This window comes from Canis lupus, chromosome 1 (genome assembly GCF_011100685.1).
Source record: "Canis lupus familiaris isolate Mischka breed German Shepherd chromosome 1, alternate assembly UU_Cfam_GSD_1.0, whole genome shotgun sequence".
NCBI lineage: Eukaryota > Metazoa > Chordata > Mammalia > Carnivora > Canidae > Canis > Canis lupus.
The window spans coordinates 47,985,847-48,009,189 of NC_049222.1; the positions used below are offsets into that span (position 1 = coordinate 47,985,847).

The 23,343-nt window shown below is 49.9% G+C and overlaps 1 protein-coding gene across 2 annotated transcripts in view; it reads left to right on the forward strand.

Annotated features, from left to right (window-relative positions):
* The window catches only part of SYNJ2 (synaptojanin 2), a 98,501-nt gene that overhangs the window by 8,495 nt on the left and 66,663 nt on the right, over positions 1-23,343 (forward strand). For both annotated transcript variants that reach the window (XM_038526431.1, XM_038526432.1), the window contains exon 2: positions 15,969-16,055. In XM_038526431.1, the coding sequence (XP_038382359.1) occupies positions 15,969-16,055 (87 nt within the window). The remainder of the gene's footprint in view (positions 1-15,968; positions 16,056-23,343) is intronic.

Here is a 23,343-nt window from a genome sequence, read left to right on the forward strand (position 1 = left end):
CAGTCCCCAGACCCGGGATCATTCCCTGGGTGGAAGGCACATGCTCAACCACTGAGCCACCTGAGCGTCCCTGATGTAGTTTCTTATCTCTCCTGGCCAGCTGCCTTTTTGTATTCAACTTGTATTGATTTATTATTGATTGATGGTGGTAATCTCTACTCAGAAAAAGCAAATTGCTTCCCTTTCTTCAGGTCTCACCCTAGAATGTTCCAGTGAGACCTCCACTAAATCCTTCACCTGTTTCCTCTATAGCCTGGTGATACCTGAATTCTAGCCCTGGCTCCTTATCCTAGCCCTTATCTGATGGGATTGAGTTAACCCCTCCAGGCCTCAGGGTCTGCATCTGAAAACAAACAAATGACAATTCCTTCTCTGGAATTCTTTTTTTTTTTTTTTTTTAATAATAATGGGTGGTGATAGGTCTGGTTATTGGGCATTTGCTGTATACACATATCGGCATTGAGTACTTTACATGTGTTACCTTTTTTTAAGAAAATATTTTATTTATTCATTAATGAGAGACAGAGACAGAGAGAGAGAGAGAGAAAGAGAGACAGGCAGAGGGAGAAGCAGGCTCCATTCAGGGAGCCCGATGTGGGACTCGATCCCGGGACTCCAGGATCATGCCCTGGGCCAAAGGCAGGTGCTAAACTGCTGAGCCACCAGGGATCCCCTTCTCTGGAATTCTATGTGCCTCTAAAAAAAAAAAAAAAAAAAAAAAAAAAATTTAAGCGCTAAGCATAAGCAAATAAGCAACACCCTTACTTTACATACCTAGCTAAAATAATAAACTACCCAGAAATTTGAATCTTGGGAGAAATGATCTAGCAAGGTAAAATGTAGGATGGTTCAGAACTAAGTCTGATCTAAGAATCTAATGCTATACATTTTTTTTATTAGAGACTTATGAATTAATTAAAAGGCATGAGATTATCTCTCCTTGAATCTGCCCCTATAACCAGCAGAAAAATTTTAAAAACGCATTAACAATTTAGCTTAAATCAGGGACACAAAGTAAGGTATTTATTAAAATACAAAATGTGCTAAAGTATTAGCTCCTTTAGTTGGTTCTTATTAGCATCGATTAACATTCTGAAGATCCTTTCACCATAAACATAACTTTGCTTTTAACGATCTACTCTGGAGGGAGGAGTTTGTGTGTCTGGCAATGTGTGGTCTTGTTTCAGTTGCTTTCTGACTCTTGTGTGAACTTAGCTTCACTTCGAATCTTATACATGGCTGATAAATTCTGTATGTTGGGGAAAACTCTAAGCAAAGGAGACAGTTTTCTGCAGCTCTTGCTTCTCAATTAAGCAAAACAGAGGTCAGGTGGAGACGACATGGATCCTGCTGGCAGAAGGAGTGATAGAATGCAGTCCAATGTGGTGGCAGTCCATGTGCTGTGGCCCAACAGAACTGTGACACTCTTGCCATGGCCTGCTTCAGTAATGGGCTTGTTTTTACATAAAGGGTGCAGATAAAGAAAGGAATATTGGAAAACTTGGGCTAGAAGTAACTTGCCACCAGCCCAGGCCTGAGCCAAGCCTTTGTGATAAGGTCCATCAATCATAGTGGTATCTGCTTATTTTTTACCCAGACCTCCAAGAGTGGAGAGGGGAGGAGCCATGCACCCAGAGAGGAGGGGCCTGTGGCTCAGGAGGGGAGGAGCCCTGGGGCCTGGAGGGGAGGAGCATGTACCCAGAGAGGAGGGGGCCTGTGGATCAGGAGAGGAGGAGCTGAGGACCACCTGGAAAAAGAGCTGGTACTGGTACTGCGCCGTTTCCTCCACCACCTCCCCTGCTTTCCAAGCTGATCAGTCTAGAGGGAGCACTTTTTCTTCTAATTCACAGAAAGGCACCTTGTGGGTTCTAGGCTGCCTGGGTTCTAGGCTGCCTTGGAGAAAACAGACCAGTAAAGGCCTTTTTCTAACTTGTATGGCAGTGATACATTTGTAATCCATCTGTGGAACTGGTATTTGCAGCCTAGCCCTGCAACAAAGTGGTGCATCACATACACAAAGGGAAAAATTATAATGAAATGCTGCTGCCTGCGGACAAATGGCTCCAGACCTGGGGGGGTGTCAGGTGTGGGTGACTTCAGCACCCTCTGAGACCTTAGGTTTCTGGTTCCGTTTTGCTGTTAGGATGTTTGGGTCGCCGAGAGCTTATTAGAATTTTGTCTTAAGGGAGAAGGTAGACCCAGATGGAAGACGAGGGAAGTGATCCTGTAAGAATCCTGTGAGTTTTAGATTCTGTGAGTTTTAGGGGTTGAACTTTGTGATTTTAGTTTGCTCACCAGCTTGCTCACCAGCTTTCTCCTGGGCTCTGTAGGACGGGCCTCAGTTTTACGGCCTGTGAGCTCCCCTCCTGTGCACCCTTAAGTGTTTTGGATGGATGATAAGATTGTGCACTTAGAAGATCCAGGAAACAGATCCTGAAATATGTGTCAGTGAAATGATACCATATCTGAGATTTGTTTAGTAGTACTGTGCGAGGCAGATAGATGGGGAGGGAATAGGTGAGATGAGACTGGGAATATGTTGGTAACTCTCGGAATTGAATGGTAGGTATGTGGAGGTTTAGTGAATTAATAAGCTGGCTGCTTTTCAAGCTCAGCAGATAAAAACTGATGGCTTTCCCATACACTATCATGAGTCAAGAAACTAGAAACTAGAGGATCACATAAGAAAAAAAAAAGATTCCACTCCCAGTGACAACAGTTTCTGAGAATAAACATAATAAAATATGTCAGGCCTAAAAGAAGAAAGCTATAAAACATTACTAAAGCACCAAATAATTGGAAAGGTATCCTGTATTCTTTGATAGGAACACTGACATTGTAAAGATGTTCTTCTCCAATTAATCTGTAAATGCAAGTACCTATGAGTAAAATCCGATTAAATTCCAGTAAGAGTTCAACATAAAACATAATGGGCTGACTCAGGTATATCTGGACTCCCCCACACTTAAACTAAATGGCAGCCCCATGTGGGTGTGGCAGAGGCTTGAGACACAAAACGTGTGAGTCATCCTGGTCCCACTGTCTTCCGCCAGTCCACCCAGTCCTCCAGCAAGTCCAGATCTCTCTGCCTCCACGTATGTCTGGATGCCACCAGTCCCCCTCCACTGCACAAGTATGGTGCTAGACCAACCATGCCCTCTTTCACTTGGACTGGCAGCCGCCACCTAACAGGTGTCACGGCCACCACTCCCAGGGCTTCCCCAGATCCCATGCAGGGACCTGCTCAAGCCTGCACCGCTTATGGCCTCTGCCCTGGCTCCTTTTCCTCTCTCACCACTTCCTGAGCTTACTGCATCTGACCAGCCCTGACTGGCTTCTGTCTCCACATCTTTTTTTTTTTTTTAAGATTTTATTTATTTGTCAGAGAGAGAGACAGAGAGAGAGCATAAGCAGGGGGAGTGGCAGAGGGAGAGGTGGAAGCTGACTCCCCTAGGAGCAGGGAGCCCAATGCAGGGTGCGATCCTAGGACCCCAGGATCATGACCAAAGTCCACGGCAGATACTTAACCTGAGCCACCCAGGCACCCCCTACCCCAGCATCTTTGTACTTGTTGTGTCTCCTGCCTGCCATCCTGCCCCCCATCCCCCGCCCCACAGACCTCTGCCTGGCCATGTCCTCCTCATTCGGGGCTATCTTGATGATTTGGGTGACACTTTCCTGGCCACCTTAGTTGAACTAGCCAATGGCATCCACACTCCCCACACCCCCATTGCCTCTGTTCCACCACCAGCTTTCCTGTCTTCATAGCACTTATTACCAAAAGCACCTTCTTTATTGGCTTGCCTGTGTACTATGTAACGTTGCTCACCGTCAGAGTGCAGGCTCTATGGGAGGATGTTACAGGTTGCGTTGTGTCCCCCCAAAAGCGGTGTCCAAGTCCTAATCCATGATACCATGATAACTGAATGTGACATTATATGGAAATCAGGTCTTTGCAGCCATAATTAAGTTGTAAACTAAGGTGAAGTCATATCAGAGTAGGGTGGGCCCTTGATCTAGTAGGATTAGTGTCCTTATAAAAAGAGAAGACACAGAAACAGGTAGAGGATGATCGTGCAGAGATTAGAGTGATGTGGCCACCAGCCAAGGACCCCCAGGGACCCCCAGATGCTGGAAAAGCCAAGGAAGGATCCTTCTCTGGAGCCTTCCAAGGGAGCATGGCCCTGCCAACACCTGAGTTTGGACTTTTGGCCTCCAGAACTGTGAGAGCATAACCATGGTTATTTTAAGCACCCCAGTTTGTGATAGCACTGTCTTCCCAGCCCTGTCTGGTGTGAGGAGCAGCTCCAGAAACCCTGTGGAATGATGAAAGAATGGCAAAAATAGCCAAGATTTTGAAAAAGATTAGTGAAAACAAACTTGATCTACCAGATAGTAAAGCCATAAGAATGGTATAATAGGGGAGCGCCTGGGGGGCAGTCGGTGAATCGGCTGCCTTCGGCTCAGGTCATGGTCTCTGGGTCCTGGGATCGAGCCCCACATCGAGCCTCCTTTGCTCCCTCTGCTTGTACTCTCTCTGTCAAATAAATAAAATCTTTTTAAAAAACCAGAATGGGGGATCCCTGTGTGGCGCAGCGGTTTAGCACCTGCCTTTGGCCCAGGGCGTGATCCTGGAGACCCGGGATCAAGTCCCACGTCAGGCTCCCGGTCCATGGAGCCTGCTTCTCCCTCTGCCTATGTCTCTGCCTCTCTCTCTCTCTTTCTGACTATCATAAATAAATAAAAAAAAAATTAAAAAAAAACAATGGTATACAAAAATCAATAAATTAGAAGAGAGGGCTCAGAACAGACTTATGTAAATGGATTGATTTAGTTTATTATAGTGCTGATGATTTATTCAACCAGGGAAAATGTGGATATTCAACAAATGGTGTTGGTACAATTCACCAGTGCTGTGCACGGTGGGGCTCTTCCTTTATTCAGCCAGATATTCAGATGGGGTTCCTCTTGAATTGTCTAGTCTGAGAGGAGGAAACCTGGCTCGCCCATGGCACAGCGGGGGCTGTCCCTGTCCAGAGGAGCGAGTCCAGGGGTTCTTGCAGGTGACTGCTTGCGTAGCCATCCATCTGGTAACTAGCTTCTCCCCTAGCTTAAAGCCTTGTGCCTGTTAGAGCCAGTATCTCTTATAAAACCCCTAGAAGTACAGATTCCAGACTTCACCCAAGCCCCGAGCCTGGTGTCCTCACCAGCATGTATAATTCATCTATGGTTCTTCCCTGTCCAGGAGCAATTGGCCAACAAATATCATTTTTACCATAAGCAATGTTATCTAGTAACATAGGAATCTTTATGGGGTTCCTAGGTTTTGTTAAGCCCATGAGGATGCTAATTAAGTTAGAGCCGTATATTATATCATACATTAAAGCAAATTACAAAGGCCTTTAAGGTTAAACATAAAGAGCCCCAACTTTTAAAGTCTTAGAAAAACACAAAGGAGCAGCATTCACAGATTTATGGTATAGAAGGCCTTTCTAAACAAAGCATAAAACTCAGAAGTCAGAAAGATAAAGAAACCTGACAGATTGAAGAAATATTTTTTATGGAAGTATAACATACATAGAAAAATGAACAAATCCTAAATGTACAGCTCCATGAATTTTCACAAAGTGAACACACCCACATGATCAGGGTGAGATCTGGAAACAGAGCATTAACAGTACCCTAGAACTTCCTGCCCAGGCTTCACTCTGTGTCAGGCTGACAGATTGGACTACATAAATATTTAAAACTCCTAGGATATCAGAAGACACCTATAAAGGTAGTTTAAAAACAAGCAACAGCCTGGCAAGAAGCTGTGTATAACCACTTGCAACATATAAAAGGGTCAAAGACTGATAATCATTGGGTATAAAAGAGTGCCTGTAGATCACAAAGAAGGACAAATAGTTCACCAGAAAAGATGACAAAGAATATCTAAGTCATTCTCGAAAGATGCGAATGGCCGAAGCCACGGAGCCAGCACTGCCCCTCTGCTTCGGGCTGTACACAGTGCTGGACGGATGAGCGCTGGTACTCTCTCCTATTTTTCTTGCCATCTCCCTCCTGTGATTCAGGCTTGGAGGCCCCGGGACAGACACTGCATGCCACCCAGTGTCACCCCTCCCCCCTGGCCCTGTAGCTGTGCCTCCCGCCTGTCTCTCCCCTTAGGCCTTGACCCCTCTCGGAGGAGACATTTACTGCTCTTGTGCACTGGCTCTAGGTAAGCCGCACAGGCTTCCAGGTAAGCCCAGATTTGACTTGTCCTCTCAGGGACACACCTGCTGGGGTTCAAGCCAGGCTCAGTGTGCTGGGAACATCAGGGCAGAGCTCAGGTGCCTGGGGCATGCCCCACAGCTGTGGCAGGACCAGGAAGGGCAGAGAGTCGGAGGGGGCCACCATCGCCAGAGGTTAGGGCAGGCGGAAGGTATGGCATCCCATTCAGAAAGGCCAGGGTTGGGGAGGACAAAATAGGCCCCTCTTTCCCCCTTTCCTTCCTAGCTGGGTGATTTCCACCATTAAACCAGCAGACAGTGGTGTATCGTCCCTGCCCCAACCCCTCACCTCCTTTCTCTGTCCACGTGTGCTGTGGCTGCTCCCCCTCCTCCCACCCTCCATCCTTCTGGATGCGCTTCAGCCAGGCTTTGGTGCTCACAGCTCCTCTGATGCCCTCCATCCAGGTCCCCATGACTTCCACCTCGCCGGATCCCGCTAAGGTGTGTCCCCTGTCCAGAAACACCCCCAGGTGATCACACCTCCTTCCCTAGACGACGCTCCCCGCCCCCCCCCCCCATGGTCCCGCCTGGCTGCAGTTCTCCTGGGTGCTCAGAGCTGCACCCTACACGGAGTGTGCACCTGGAATCTCTGATGAGTGATGATGTTGTAGCAGGAAAGGGTGTGACTTTCCCCTTCCTTCCAGCCCCCACTGGCACTCATGTAGCATAAGAAGTTATATATGCATCACACTACATGGCTTCTAAAAGGGTGCCTGTGGGTCTGCACACACACGTGTGTGTGGAAGTGAGGCTTCTCTGCAAGGGAGGAGGCTGTGAGGCAGGGTAGTAGCCGGGCTGGGAGGGGCTGTTCAGATGGACGGATAATTGGGGGAGGAGGAGAGAGGATGTACTGAGGAGCTGGTTTGGGTTGTCAGTCAGAGAGGATACTGGAAAAGTAGTTGTACTACAACCTCCAGCCCCAGGCCCGGGCCGGCGGACCTAATTTGTTACTCGTAGGAAGCAAACTGCAGAGCTTGTTGTATGAGGAGGTGACGCATCAGGACTTGGTCCAGGAGGAGAGCCTGGGGTGGCGGGGAGAGATGGAAGGCCCAGGAATGAGATCTGCGGTTAGGCTGTCAACACTGCCCCCAGGGATCTGGTCTATGGGATCCGCCCCCACGTGTACGGTGAACACACACACATTTTCAGAGAAACAGGTATCTTCCGCTTCCCCCTGGCTCCCTGGTAGGGGGAGGGCTGCCTGGCCCTCCCTGTGCTGCTGGGTGCTGTAGGGAGCCACCCACCGGCCTTACGGCCCCTGTCCCCAGGCTCTGTCCGAAGCATGCTCAGTGTAGACAAAGGACTCAGCTCTGAAGGCTGCGTACAGGCCTGCACTCCAGCCCTCCTGTCTGAGGAGCCCGCCTCCTCCTCGGGCCTGGTTGCAGCCACCTGCGGACCTCGGGGCAGGGAGGGGAGCGTGGAGGGGCCCACCCCTGCCTCACAGATGTTTTTCCAGCTGTGGCTGCAGGAGATGATAAATTTCCCTTTTATTTTCTCGGGTTGGTTTGCGCAGGCTAACACGGCCTTGGTGGGAGGCAGCGCATTTGCTTAGGTCATGTGTTTTCGGGGGCCCACCTCGCCGCCCTCCCCCCGCTGGCTCTTTTGCGTGGCCTGGACTTTTTTGGTGAGAGAGAGCAGCAGTGGGGAGTACAGGAAAGTTTCTTATTGGGGCTGCCTTGCGTCTGCCCAGTTGGCTCTCATCATAGCTCTCAAGCTTCGGTTACAGACTGATGTTTTGATTTGCACTTTGCTTAGCAACCCTCCTAAGCCTCATCCGCCCCACCCGAGAAAACCCATTGTCTTTCTGAAGAGCTGCTTTAGCTCTAAACTGGTAACCCTGGAAGGAACAGCGTAAGCCAGTCTGAATTGAACTCCTGAAGGAGACACTGACCTTGATCTGGATGATGCTGTCCTCTTGAGACCCTGAAATACTAGAAGATGGTTTAAAATCATGCACAAGAATGCAGCAGCCACAAATGGTACCTCCGTCTTGGACTGTCAGCATTGTTAAATTGACCTACTTGTTTCTGTGACTTGTGGGCTGGGCTTCACTCGAATTTCCTTATGGAGTGTTATTGTGGAATATATTATGAGAGAAAGAAACGTGTGTGGTTAGTTTGCTTATTGATCTGGACTGGCTGTCTGCAGACCAGGAACATGGCCTGCGTGGCCTGGGTTTTAAGAATAGAGCACACCAGCCCCAGCTTCCAGGGTCCCCTCAAAGGACAGGCCCATTCATTCCCAGAAAGTCCACATGGCCCTGTCATAGTTATTATAGGTCACCCGTGGTTCCTGTCAGCCTGGATGCCTTCTACCAGTCAGGACTATTTTTAATCATAAGCCATACTGTCTAGTAACTTAGATAACTTTTATCAGGTTACCACAGAAACAGGGCTAGAATGCTAACTTAAGGTCAGTTCTCTTGCAGGTTCTGTTAACCCTTTGCCCACACACACCAGGAAGACTGTCACCCATTGCTCTGTGTTGGGATTATCTGGCTCCCTGGTGATTTTACCTCATTTGCCACCAGTCTCTCTGATGCTAAGCTTGCTCTCATTCTTGGTACCTTCAGCCGTCATGGTGATCCTGCTGCAGCCCTTGGCTTTGGACTCCCTGACCTCCCCTCAACAGGTGTGTCCTCCACCCTGCTTTGGCCACTCTCCCCCGGCCGTGCTCTGGTCCCCCCACTATCTGTGTCAAACACCCACTACCCCCACCTTTTCAACACAGCCCTTGGTTCCCCAGTTGGGTGCTCTTTGACTCTGCTAGGACTGTGTCCCTGACCCTGCCACCTTTCCACGGTCCCACAGTGTCCCCCATGCCTCTCCTTTGGCTATGTGGGTCCCAGCCACTACCTCTGCTTGCACCTCCCCCTGTGCTCCCTCGTCCCTCCCTTGCTGATACCGAAGTGAGATCCTCTCCTCTCCTGAACCAGCCTCTGTGTAGCTGGAAATTTCCAGAGACCCATTGTCATGCTGGTAGATGTCATTGCTGCTTCATGATCCCTGATTCCAGGTGGGTCCTGCAGTGACTGTCCCAATGGGCTGTCTGCATCTTCCCACTTCTCAGCTCTGCCGCTCTCCTCTTCCTCCTCTTCCTCCTTCTCCTCCTCACTCTTTGCTGGACTTGCCTCTCCCTGCACTGAAGCATGAAAACATTTGGGAGGGGATGTCCACACTACCTGTGCCATGGTGGCTGCCTCTCCACCCCCCCCCGCCCCCCGCCATCTGGCTGGTGTCTGCTCCCTTGTCTTTTATTAAGCATGGATGGACTGTTTCTGAGGGTGGTCCCCACTTAGACATCGGATTCCACTGACCTGCTCTGGGGCATTGCTGCAGCAGCTCCCCCTCTCCTACGACATTGGATTTTACTGTCCCAGAGCATTTCCACAGCAAATGCGTGTGGGTGCACATGCACATGTGTATATACACATGCATGTATACACACATACACGCACACACATATACATATATACACACAAACACACATACACAGGCATACACAGATGCACATACACATACATACCACACATGCATTGCACACATACATGTATGCACACACGTATATCGATATATACATACATGCATGTATACACACATGCACAGATATATACACAAATGCACATGTGCAGATATATACACACATGCACACATACAGACATATATACACATGCACACACATACACACGTACACATGCACACACATATATGAACGTGCACACACGTGCATACATGCACAGACATATACATGCATATACATGCACGTGCACATAATATATACATATGCACATATACACGGACATATACACACATGCACATGCATACACACACATATCCACATGTATGCTCATGTACACACACACACACACAGGGTTCCTCAAAGAATTGTCTCTACACAGTCTCTGTTCCTCTCTCTCCATTCAGCTTCTTGTCTCTGAACTCCCCTGACACTGCTCCTTTCTGGCCACCAGTGCTGAACTGGAAGGACACTCTGTCCTCATGTGATGGAACATAGAGCAGCATCCGAACTTGCTGACCACGCCTGCCTCCTTCAAACGCTTTCTTCTCCGACCTCCAGGACACCACACATTTCTGGTTTTCCTTACATCTCTTTGGATATTTCATTCTCCTTGACTTTTGAACACACTGTTTCTGCCACTCTCTTCCCAGGTGATCCCTTCCATTCTCCAGATTTTGAGTACCTTCTGTTTGCGGGAGGCCCCCGTTTGTGTCTTCAGCTCAGCTGGACTTCCTTGCAGGACTCCAGGCTGGCACAGCTCTGCCCTCGATGTCTGTACTGGGACACCTGGGGGCACAGCAGGCTCATCGGTCTGACCTGAGCTCTCAGTGTGGCCTCCAGGCTCCTCCATCCCAGTGACGGCTGCTCCAGCCTTCCCATTATCCAGGAGAAAAACTTGGCTTCATCCTTGGACCTTGTCTTTCTCTCATATCCCACATCAAATCTGTCCACAAACCCTTTTGATTTGAGCTTCAAAATATATGCAGATATCTGGCGATGTTAAGGAATATGGCTAAGTTTTTTTCAGATGTGATAATGGTATCGTGGTTACATTTTTTAAAGGAGGCCTTATCTTTCAGAGATTCTTACTGAATTATTTATAGATGAAATGCTAGGAAGTTTGGGATTTACTCACAGTAATCTAGGGCAATGATTTTCACGTGGAGGACTCATTAAAACAGATTTTTGTGTCTCATGGCCAGAGTTTCTGACTCTGTAGGGCTGTGGTGGGCCCGATCAGTTGTATTTCTAAGGCTGGTTGATGCGTATTGTCTGCAATCCACATTATGAGACCCACTGATGGGAGGTATAGGAGAGTGGTGAGGGGTATGAGAGCTGATAGCTAGGGTGGTGGTGGGTACATGGTAGTGTGGGTGGGTCCACAGCATTGCTCCAGTACTCCATTTTTCTTTGGAAATATCCATAGTAAAAAATTGTGTATGTGTATATCTGTGTGTATGTGTGTGTCCAGACTTTGACTGTTTCTCAACACCTCCATTGCTACCACCCTGGTCTAAGCTAGCATCTCTTGCCTTGATCATTGCGGGGGTCTCCTTGCTTTCCCCCCTGCCCCTCTAGGATCTGTTCTCAACAGAGCAGCTAGAGCAACCTCCAAACCCTGCAACGGCTCCCTGTCACTCAGAGTGAAACCCCAGGTCTTTCTATGACCTACAAAGGTCTTTACAATGTGTCCTCTATGCTGTTTCCTCTGTCAACCTCGGAGCTTCTTGTTGGTCCTTGGATAGTCAGGAATGCTTCTGCCGTAGGACCTTTACACATGATCTCCTGGGCCTGTAGTGGCCTCCCCACCATCACTCAGCCATCCTTGTCATTTCTTTCCTGCCTGCTTTCAAAAGTCGCCCCTGCAGCGAGGTCTTCTCAGATTATAGTATGTAAAATTTCACACATGTGCGCGCACACACACCTACACACACAACCCACACACTTTACGCCTCCTTCCCTGCTCACTTTTTCTCCTTAGCTCCTATCACTGTCTGTATTGTGCTTATTGAGCTTGTCTGTTCCTCTTGGCAGGAAGCTTGCACCGAGTAGGCCCCACTACTCTGCCTTTGTGGATATGCCTTGGCCGTGCCACTCTTCCTGGCTCCCACTCCCTCCCAGCTTGGCCTCCACTGTCATCTCACATCCATTCATGACACACGTTCCTTCTTTGCCACTGCCAAACGCCTGCCTTGGCCAGCTCTGCTCTGCAGGGGTTTTTGTCTATTTGGTTCACTGCTGTATTTGTGTCTAGGACAGTGCCAGCCATGGCAGGCTCTCACGACGCTGTCTCTAGCTGCATGGCTGAGTCCCAGGGGCCAAGGGGTGAATGAAGAAGAGGGTGGAAAGTACATGAGGGGACTTTCCTTAAAGGCTGGAAATTTGTGGCCAGTGGGAGGGGAAGGAAAGGCACTCTAACATGGAGAAACCTACAGGAAATGCAACAAAAGTGTGAAAGACAATAATAGTCTATTTTCGAAACATTAAGTAAGGGAGGACAGAAGTTGCAAATGGGCAGGCCAAATGCAGTCTGCAGAGGTGTGTGTTCAGCCCACACGATGCTTAAAATAAACTTGGATTGGTTGCCAACACTGAAAAATCAGGAGTGTCCTATTTCTCTCAAAAAACGAGAGGCTCGCTGGCACCGGGTTAGCATGGGACTGACCATCTGCACCCATTAGAGGGGGTATGCGTCCTCTGGTCCCCTGGGGCCCCCTCTAGCAGCTTCATTCATTCATTACCTGCCTGTTGCTATTGTAGACATTCCATCTGTGGCTCCCTTTTGAAGAGCAGAATGGATTTCTTCTTCCTTCAAACCTAACTGAGGGAATACAGTTGTTTGGGACTAGCAGGGATGTCGGGTGATTTTGGAACAGACCGCCTGAAAGGCCAGGCCACTGGGAGCTCTGAGGGTGGGGCAGAGAAGGCAGTGGGGTGGGGGGCTGCATTATGGGAGCAGAACGTTCCGTTCCCCCTTATACACTGAGGGTCAGAGGGAGCATTGGAGAGAAGTACATGGAAAAGAGAAAATCAGCTTCTAGGAGAGACAGCTTGCCAGCGAGTCTAGGCTTTAAAAAGACTGGCTCACCACATGAAAAAGTGACCAAGTGTTACGGGTTCACATGTGTCCCCGAGAAAAGATATGTCAAAGTCCTAATTTGCAGTATCTCCGAATTTGGAGATAGTCATTGCAGATGTAATTCAGTGACACGAGATGACATCATATGATGAATCCCAGATCCAATATGCCAAGTGTCCTTTTAAGAAGGGGACAAGACACAGGGACATGCACACAAAGGCCAGGAGAAGATGGGGGTGGGAATTGGAGGGAGGCAGGAGGAGCACCGAGCTGAGAGCCAGAAGCAGGAGGAGGCCGGGCGGGCTCCTTCCCTAGAGCCTTCCGAGGGACGGGCCCTGCCCACACCTGCTTCAGCCCTCTGGCCCTCGGCCCTATGAGATGGTCACGTGTTGTTTGAGGCCAGTGAGGTGGAGGCTTACTGCGAGTTCCCAGGTGCAAAGTCCGGCAGAAAGGGGACCTGGTGGCCCTGAGGTGTGTTGGTTTGTCTGCTGAATAAGAGGTTAAGAGTCTTTGTTACTTGTATTGGCTAAACGTTCCTGGTGACAGGGGCTGTGATGCATGCACTTGTCACCTGCGATCCAGCAGGGCAAGCGGCCAGTTCTATTGCCACAGCTTCTCCCCGTGGGCACGTTCCAACCCCTGGAGTGTGAACTTGACCACAGCACTTCAGTGAGCAGTTTCCTGGATGTTTTATTTTATTTTCTCAGGATGATTTGCGGAGGTAAATGAATATACAAAGGCCTCCTTGTTGCTGGTTAACAAAATGAGAACCGGGTGATACTAAGGCTTCAGGATTCTGTGTGAAGGCTTTGTAAAGCTCCGAGGGCTGACATATACATTTTTTGTGTGTCAAAATTATTCTCTTGCTTTATCAATGTGTGTCTTGAGATAAGGGCCAGGATCCTGGCCCTGCCTACAGCACCTGTGTGCAGGAGACCCCAGTCTGGACAGCCTGTGGCCTGCAGGGTTAGGATTTCACAGGATTTACCTGTCCTAGAGCAGCGAGCAGGCCCATTTCCTAGAGGACTCTGTAGGCACAGGACACAGTGTCTGGCCCTCGGCAGTGAACTTGCCATCACCTCTGGGCAGAGGGTGGTGTTCATTGCACAGCCAGGCGCAGATGCAGGGAATGGAGAAGCTGCCTCGTCCCCCTCACCCATCATCAGTGTGGGAGCCGGAGGCCTATGGCCTCCGAGAAATGGGTTAGAGCCACCTGGAGGCCCTTAGATATCAGCATCGTCATCCGTAGTCCCTGTGACTGTTACCTTGTATGGCAAAAGGGACTTTGCAGATTTGATTTAGTGAAGGGGCTTGAGATGTGGAGATTGTCCTGGGTTACCTGGGTGGGCCCAGGGTACTCACAGGGGCCTTTAAAAGAGGGAGGGCAGGTGGGTGCCTGGGTGGTTCAGTTGTTTAAGCATCTGCTTGCAGCTCAGGTCATGATCCCAGGGCCTTGGGATTGAGCCCCATGTTGGGCTCAGTGGGGAGCCTCTCCCTCTGCCCTGCCCCTGTCTGCTCTCTCTTGCTCTATCTCTCAAATAAATAAAAATCTTTTTAAAAAGAGAGAGGAAGGAAGCAGGAGAGAAAGAGAGAATGAGAAGGAAAGGTGGGAGCAGAGGCCAGAGTGAGGCCATCGCCAGCTTTGAAGAGGATGGGCAGCGGCCAGGAGCCCAGGGATGCAGACGGGCTGGAGATGCTGGGGAGTGCCAGGAAACAGGTTCTTTCCTAGAGCTTCCAGAGGAATGCAATCCTGCCAACACTGATTTTAACCTAGTAAAACCCATTTCAGAGACTTCTGACCTGCACAGTTGTCAGTGCACGGATGTGTGTTGTTTTGAGCCAGTGGGTCTGGTCATTTGTCACCACAGCAGCAGCAGCAGAAGACTGGTGACTCAGGCGCCCTGCGGCTGCCCCTTCTCTGAACCCGGGTGAGGGAGTAGGTGGGACTGTCCCCCCAGTCCTGCTCATAATTAGCTTTAGGTTATGCCCCCTGGCCCCCCTAACAAATTCTAATCAATCCAAACAATTTCTCTGAGTATGGGGGAGGGGTGGGGAATGTGACTTAGTGAACTGGTTGTTAACCTCTTCAGCGTCACTAACTCCTTTGCGATTCTGAGCAAAACAGCGGCTCTCAGCCCCATAAAAAAAATACATCCAGAAATTTGCGCACAGTTGCAGAGGTCATACCAATTCCCCCAAACCCTCTCCCGTGGAGTGGCCGTGTCTGCTGGGCCTCCCTCTGTCACCCCAGGTTAAGAGCCCATCTATCACAGTAATTCAAAGGCAGAGTGACTGCTTACCTAGTAAGCCTCCCTAATGGTGTCTGCTGGCCCCTTATTTGAGTTGATATTGGATTGATATTTCATTCTCTGAATATAGAAACATTCATCAGAGGAAGGACCCAAGGGCCCTGCCACCCTCCATGCCAGATGGGTCTCTGGTGTCCTTGCAGGTCAAGGGCTCCCAGCTCCGAATGATCTTTCCGTCTGTCGGGTCTGCTATCTTCTTTTGCTTCCACCCAAGGCTGTGTCTTATCCTGGGCACTGGTGGTGAATGCTGAAGACCTCAGGGGCTCTGCTCCTGCAGCTTGCGGGGAGCCGCCTTGGGCCCAGGCCGGGGTACCAGCGGCACGTGGGTCTTCTGTGCAGCCTCCCCTGTGCATCAGCAGGTCCCTGCAGGCAGGTGGGCACTTGCGGGCCGAGCCCCCACTGAACAATATTTAGGAAGGAAGGTCCACCCCATTGGGCAGCGATGACTCACTCCTGTTTCAGAGCCTGTAGACGGGGCTGGGCCTGCGGCACCTGCTCCTGGCTGGAACCCCAGCACCTCCCGGCAGCCTAGCTGGGGACTCTCCTCACTCTCCCCAGCCCCCAGGGAGCTGTGGGCGCTTCCAGAGAGCAAGCTTTTTGTGGGAAGGTCTAAATCTCTGCAGCCTGGTGATTCGCTGATCATAAAACCTCCACACACGTTACTCGAGGCCGAGCTTTTGTCTCTGCGTTTTCTTTTTCGAGTGGGTGGGGAGCCAGATTGGAAGGCTGCGTGAATGAACTCAACAGGAGCCCCAGGCTGATGTTGTCTGTGATGTGTTTCTCCCCCAGCTCCGGAAGAGAAGGAGGTCATTAAGGGCCAGTATGGGAAGCTCACGGATGCTTACGGCTGCTTGGGGGAGCTCAGGTTGAGATCTGGTGAGTACCCACCCGTTCCTGGCAAAACAGCAGCTGTCAGAACGTCTGATGCTAGACTTTCAGGGCGCTGGGCAGAGCTTCTCTTGTGTTCATTTGGAAAGACTGCCGGATTTAGGCGTTTTATTTTAGCTGTCCTGATCTTTTAGAATGTTCCTTTATTTGGCTGAGCCTGCTCCTCCATGCCAGGGAGGAGGTCAAGGTGAATGAACGCAGCTTGGTTCTCACCTGTCTGTGCTGGTGGAGGAGGAGAATGTGTGCAAAGGAAACTCACCTGCATTATTTGCCCTCCAGGACCTGAGTTTTTCCAAAGTCAGGTCTGGGAGGGGCCGCCCAGGGGGCTGTTTGTTGTTTACAAGGGATCCGTGCTCTAGAAGGGATGGATGCGGGAGGTCAGAAGCTCCCGGACTCACTGGGTGGCTTGGGAGAAGAGCCGGGACAGGGCACATTGGCAAGGAGAGAAGAGCCCCCGAGCACCTGCTGTCGGACACTGAGGATGGGGTGTGAGCGAGAGGAAGGGAAAGTGCATGCAGAAAAGGGGCCACATAGTCTGACTTTGAAAAGGCTGAGAACTCACAGGAACAAGCAGGTGTCCTTGCTAATATGGGACCCTCGGGGCTGAGCTGTCGGCTGGGCTGCTATTGGGGGTCGCAGCCTTCTGGCGGGGCCCCTTGCCTTGTCCCCTCTGCGCCCCGGACCTCACCGGAGCCTTGGGGCGCTTGTGGGCTGCACCACCATTCCCCTCCTGTCTCAGCCACCTCATGTGGGTTGGCCCCACCCAGTGTGTCCAGGGACATTGGGGGCCAGAGCAGGTGACATCCCTCATCCGCTGTCTGGCTTCTCAAAGTGAGAATGGCTGTGAGCTGACCAGATCAGCACACAGCTGTTCCCGGGCCGAGCGTGGTAGGACTCCTCGTCTCCCACACCAGCCGTGTTCACAGACACGATTTGTTAAGCCAACAGAATACTGGTGTTCGGCACTACTTTTCTGGGTCTTCTCTTTCGCGGGATGGTGTCTCCTGATCTGTGATGATTCCACGGATCGTTTCCAACTAGTGTGTAGGAAAAGCACTCAGTACCCACATGACAAGATGCATCTGTTCATGTCTGTTTTGTGCCCGGGGCTAGGTATACATTAACGTATTTAATCCTAAAGATAAGCCAATAGGATATTGTGTCTTGCCCACTGTTGATAGTAACGAAAACAGGCTCAGAGAATCAAAGTAATCGCCTCCGGTGAGAAGAGTAGCTAGGATTCAAACCCAGATCGAGCCGCCTCCATATGCTTGCTTTTTCCCTGAAAAATGTGCTGCCTGCCAGGGATTTGCTGTAGGACTTTCCCCACCGTGATTTTAATGAGGTTATGAAAAATTCCTGTGGCCCATGTTTCCAGACGATGATGTGAGGATGCCAGCTAACCTTCCATACCGCCTCCTCTGTGCCAGACCCTGTTTTGATGTATTAACTCCGTTCTCCCAAAGTGAAAAGCAGGTGCCTGTTATTGTCCTGCTTTACCTTAAGTGCTATATTTGGTCTATTCTGTGATTGATTGATATATATATATAATTTTTTTTTTACATTGTAGCATCTTGGCTGGTAGGATATGTTACAGTTGTTGACATCTTACAGTTATAACTGGCAGTGTTTTTCTCCGACATAAATCATTGATGCATTTTGCATGTGACCAGGGCCTGGATTTAGCACAGGGCCAGAACTCAGCCAAGGTCAGGGAGTTCTCAAGTGGTGACCTGGGTTTTAAACTTGTGCCTTCTGGCACCTGGGGTTGTTTTCAACCACCAGGCTGTTCTGTCTTGAAAAGGGGCAGAAAAGTTTGAGCTTCCAAGGATAGGAAGAGCAGTACCTTTCCGTCATCCCAGAGGAAAATGTTTTCTTCCTGGACTATGATCTGAGATCAGCCATGGGGAGTTGCTCTTAACAGGGAAGGGCAGCAGCCCCCCTGAGAAATATTGTCAGAGTGGGCCAGCGTGTCTGTGGGGTGTTTGGCCCAGGGTCAGGGCAAGCTTCTGCGGAATCGTCCCAGGGCAGGATGTGGAGAGAGGTAACCACAGCTAGAGCTGCCCCAGGCAAGGCCCTGCTCTCTTCTATGCCACCCCCCTGCCCCTTCCCTAAGGAGTGAGTTTGCACACAGGGCCATGCTCCTAGCATTGAGGATCCTCAGGTCCCCAGCCACTGTGTCTCATGTCCTCTGAGTGCCCCCAGCCCTGCCTGTCAGAGTTGCTCTTCCAGGGTGGGCTGCCAAAGCTCTCCGAGGGGGGTAAGGATGACTTCTGAGTTTTGGAATGTCAGGATTATTTGGCCTGTCTTCAATGCATTCCTGAAAGGGCCTAGGGTATCTGAAGGATGGAAGGATTGGGCCTTATCATGGAGTTTCTCAAATCCCCTTCAGCTGCATGATGAAGTGCTTGGCTTTAACTTTATTTTCTTTTCCTGCTCCAAGTCCCTAACCCAGAACTATCATGTTTTCCTCTCCTCGGTGTAGGGCTGTTGGGCAGTGCAGAGTGAAATCCCAATTGGGGGTTGCCACCAAGATAGGCAGCCCGAGTTAGGGATGGGCATCCCCTTTGACTTTTTTTAGGCTGAAGATCTCTGTACAAAGAAAGAGACTGCCCCTCAGACTTACAACGTGGGGCACATTGTTCAATTTCAACCTACCTAAGTGAAGACAGCTTTTTTTTTTTTTTAGTGTTAGAAATTAAGAAATGTGAACAAAAATTGCATACAAGTTTTATCCCAGGTTCCTAGGTTTTCATGGAGACCATAAGTCCCTCCTTCCTCCCTGAAATGCCAGCAAGAAGGGGGTGGAGCCCCCACAATTAGCTGGGGAGTCTGGTTTCCTGATGCATACAGAATACAAAGCACAGAAAGTGAGAGTGTAGCAGTAGAAAGAATGTATCCCAATGATTATAGGGATTTAACTCCCTTTTAACCTAAGCTCTCATGGCCTTCCTGCTTCAGAGCCTCAAGGGAGGAATACAGTGAGGTCTGTAATGGATTGTGCCTTCTGGAGTTATGTAGTGCACAGGCTGTAAAGCTGTACGGGACGGCCCTTGTAGATTCTAGTTCCAGCTTCATAATAGACTCCCCATCTATACTTCGTAATTTCTCTAGGGCCGTATTCCCACCTGCAAAACCAGGAAAACTGCCTCATTACTATATTACATAACTCTTAAGAGATTTGTAGGGGAGAATAAACATGGTCTGAACATGGGTACTAAGTGGGAGGGGGCTGGCCTGCAGAGGGGTTTCTCTGGGAGAAGTAGGTGTGGGGTGGAAGTCAGGTTGCTGACTCCTGGTGAATGGTTCATCCGCACAGGCCAGTGGAGGGCTCCCTTCTGGGTGGGAAAATGAGATGAAAATGAAAAGCCTCTGTAGTGGGAAATTTGATAGTCTTCTGTCTTGAGATTCCGAGTATGCAGTGTTCTCTAGAGAGTCTTGAAATGATGTGGCCTTCATCATTCCTAGAATAATTTATTACCTAAATCCAGTAGTGTGCTGGTAAATATTTGACATCCAGCTCTCTGGGGGAAAAAAAAAGCCCTAATGTGTCATGTTTGCCAGTTTCTGTGGGGTAGCTGACCCACCCGGGGCGGATTTCAGGCTGAGTGCGGAGTTGGGGAAAGATGTGCACCACTGGCTCGCATGAGCTGGTGCCGGCTGCCAGCACACCGATGCCGACACCACTTTCATGTTCTAGAAAGGGAGGGTGAAAGAGATCCTTGAAGCTATGCCATGTGAATGCAGGGTGTTTAGAGTTCTGAGTTTGTTGGTGGGGGGAAGTCTTGAGGACCCTCCACTCCGTGAGTGGGAAAGCCTAGAGCTCCTAAGTCCTTTGTCTACAGCTTCAAAGTATGAGGGTGTCCTGTCCAAACAGGGTAGACACAGTGGTCTGTAGGTACCACAGGGCTGAGATTGGCACAGACCTGGCCAGGGAGCAAACTCCAAGGCTGAGCAAACAAAGAAATGCCAACGCAGGGAAAGAAAGAGGCTCAGCAGTGAGAACACACCCAGCATTGTCCCTGCACAAACGGCATTGTGTCTACGCATGACTCATCGTGATTCCAGCCTCAGCCCTTCCCAGCCAGATGACAATGGTCACAGCTAGATAAGACATGGACCCCGTTACTGCAGGGGTCAGGGGGTTTGGGGCAGCTGTGCCTTGGAGTTGGGTTTTGAAGGCAGCCCTCTGGAGGGAGAGAATTTCTAAATTGACTCAAGGTCTCTGAGGTTTTTGTGTATGGGAGGGAATATAGAGAAGACAAAATTTACCATTTTAACCAGTTTAGAGTGGACAGTTTGGTGGCATTAAGGACATTCACATTGTTGTACACCCATCACCTCCGTCTGTCTCTAGAACTTTTTTCATCTTCCCAAACTGAAACCCTGTCCCCACTAATCCATACACTTTGGCGTGGCTGACTTCCATTCCTCTGCCCTGCTTGCTCAGACTGCAGGAGTTGTCTGGACCGTGAGCCTCCTGCCCTCTGGAGGGGTGTCTACGTCCCCATGTATGTCAGCCCTTCTGGCTCTGGTGTGTCTTTTTGGCCTGTGACCCATTGCTTGCCCTCCCTGTCACCTCACCTGACTGCATCCAGCAACCTCTGACCCACGTGTGCTCTATCTTTGGCCAGAGCTCTGGAACCAGAGATCCTCTGGGCTGGAAGGGACATAGAAGCCATCTAGTGCTTCATTCTCCAAGGCCCAGAGAGGGTAGGAGACTGGCCAGAGGCCCCACAGCCTGGTGGAGGCGTGCTGAGTCCAGAGCCTCACCTTCTGAAGCCAAAAAGCAAGTTTGAGTTTTGTCTTTCCCTTGCTATAAGATCCTTACTGATTTCACGCCCCTGGACTCAGCCTCGACTAATGACTTCTGAGACTTTCCCCCTGCCCTGCCTCCCCCCAGGTCTGGTGTACTTCTTGGCTTGGAGAAAACTGACCCTAAAGTCTAGGTCCTGTGTGCAAGGTGGGCACCCAAGGGGACATCTCATACACCTGTGGCAGATGAGTCCCACCAGCCCCGTTATTCCCTAGAGACACCTTTTCTGCTGGGATCGCAGGCCAACACCATACTGACAGGTAGGCCAGGGGGCATGGACTCCCTACTACCACCACCAACACTAATAGCAATAGTCTGGTGCTTGGCTGGAACCAGGGCCCTTTCCTTAAAACCTAGTACATGGAGCACATCCAAGGGTTCTAGACAAGATTGGGTAGGTAGAGTTGTGCCAACACTGGGGTGACAGGGAGCCACACGCCAGCTGAGTGGGGCCAGGTCCCCCTCCTGGAGGGCCCGCTGCCTAGCACAGTTCCTCTGGGGCCAAGAGACTTCCACGGCACTCAGACGTGGTCAGTGCTAAGGCAGTTTCTAGGTCCTCCCCTCTTTGGTCTAAGAACATCCCTGTGCTGAGGGGCCTGCTTCTCATCCTCCTCTGTCCCTTCCCCAGCCACCCATCTTCCATCTTACCTTCTCCCCCCAGAATTGCACCATGGTGTGTGGCTCTGGGAGGCAAATGCCTACAGATGCCAAACAAAGGTCCAGTTCCCACAATTGTTGTCGGCGCTGCCGAGGAAGCAGGTCACTCAGTGACTGGGTGACCGTCGATTTACTAGTCGGGTGCTAGCCAGTCGTTTGCTTTCTACAAAACTGAGGGAGAATTTCAGTGGGCTGTCAGCTGACAGCATTAATAATAACTGTATGGATAGATTTTGTGATTCTTTTTTGAGATTTTATTTATTCCTGAGAAACACACAGAGAGAGGCAGAGACATAGAGGGAGAAGCAGGCTTCCTGCGGGGAGCCAGATGTGGGACTCCCTCCTGGGACCCTGGGATCACACCCTGGGCCAAAGGCAGACACTCAACCCCTGAGACACCCAAGCACCCCTGTGATTTTTTTTTTTTTAATCAAGTAGCTCAGAAGGACTTTGAAGAGTGTATAGACAACATTTCTATATTGAAGCCCTTTCTTTGCCATCGATGTCTTCATGTGAACATGGTTTCTTAGTGTTCCCATCTACAAAAATGAAAAACAGAACTTAAAGTGGTATAGAAGCTGGTTTCATTCCGTTAATAAATGATATTTATTCTTTGATGAACCAGAGGTCCCATCCACCTTCCCAACAAATCTTTATTTTTTATGTTAAAGCACGATTTAGTCAAAGCATTTTGTTTACATCGTTCGACTGATTTTGTACTAAAAATCATTACAGTGATAACTCAAGCCAAAGTCTTTTAAACACTTTGAGCACTAGGATCAAACTGCCACACAATGTGATCAATATGAGACGCAGAAGCATGAAATATGTGACATTAGGATGAAATCCTGGGTGGATGTGGGATGGAAATGCAAGGACAATCCCATCTGTTAGTGAAGAACTTGTTTGTGCGTTCCTTTACCAAACCAGAGCCTAGATTCCACTGGGTGATGGTAAAGAGGCCTATAACACTTTCATTTTTACACGTCAACATTTGGTATGTGCTGGAAAATATATTATTCACAACCATTTAAACTATTGAGAGAACTTGTGTCAGTTTCCAAAGGAGTGAGTGGTGCGTTAGCCACGCACACCCCTAGTGAGACAGTTAGGTCCACGAGATTGGAGACCGCCAGACCTTGGGGCCCGATGGAGTTGGGGAGTGGGATCCACGTGTGCATTGTGGGTCCAACAGAGACTAGCCGTACACCTGGGCAGACGATTCGGCTCCCCTGGGGGACATTCCCTTGTGTGTAAGATGGGAGCATCGTTAGGCACATTGGTGCTCCATCAGCAAGGATATGGGCCAGAGCACCAGCTCTGGAAGCAGACTTGGCCTGAGTAACTTGCCCAGGTGGTAGAGCCCAGAAGGGGCTTCAAATTCCAGTTCCCCTTCTGTGTCACCTTGGGTAGGCTTCTTAACCTCTCTGTGCCTCCATCTGCCTCTCTGTAAAATGGGGCTAAAAGTGGCCCTACCTCCATGGGGTTGCTGAGACGAAGTTCATAGAACAGTGCCTGGTGCCTGGTAAGCACTGCCCTGAAAATCCACTGTCATTAATCTGCTGGGTTTCCATGTGCTCCTACAGTGGCTTTTTTGTTGTTGTTGTTAATTCACCTGTGCCCTCTCCTGAGCCCCCCTCATCCCAGGACTCAGGGAGCTTGAATTCCCATTTAGTGTAAGAGCCTTTTCATGCCTGCTGCAGCCACCTATCTGAACCAACCCCTAGGCCACTGCCCTGCACAGGAAATGCCTACTGTCTTCAACGCCACTGAGACTCTTGCCAGGGACTCGGTCCCCCCACG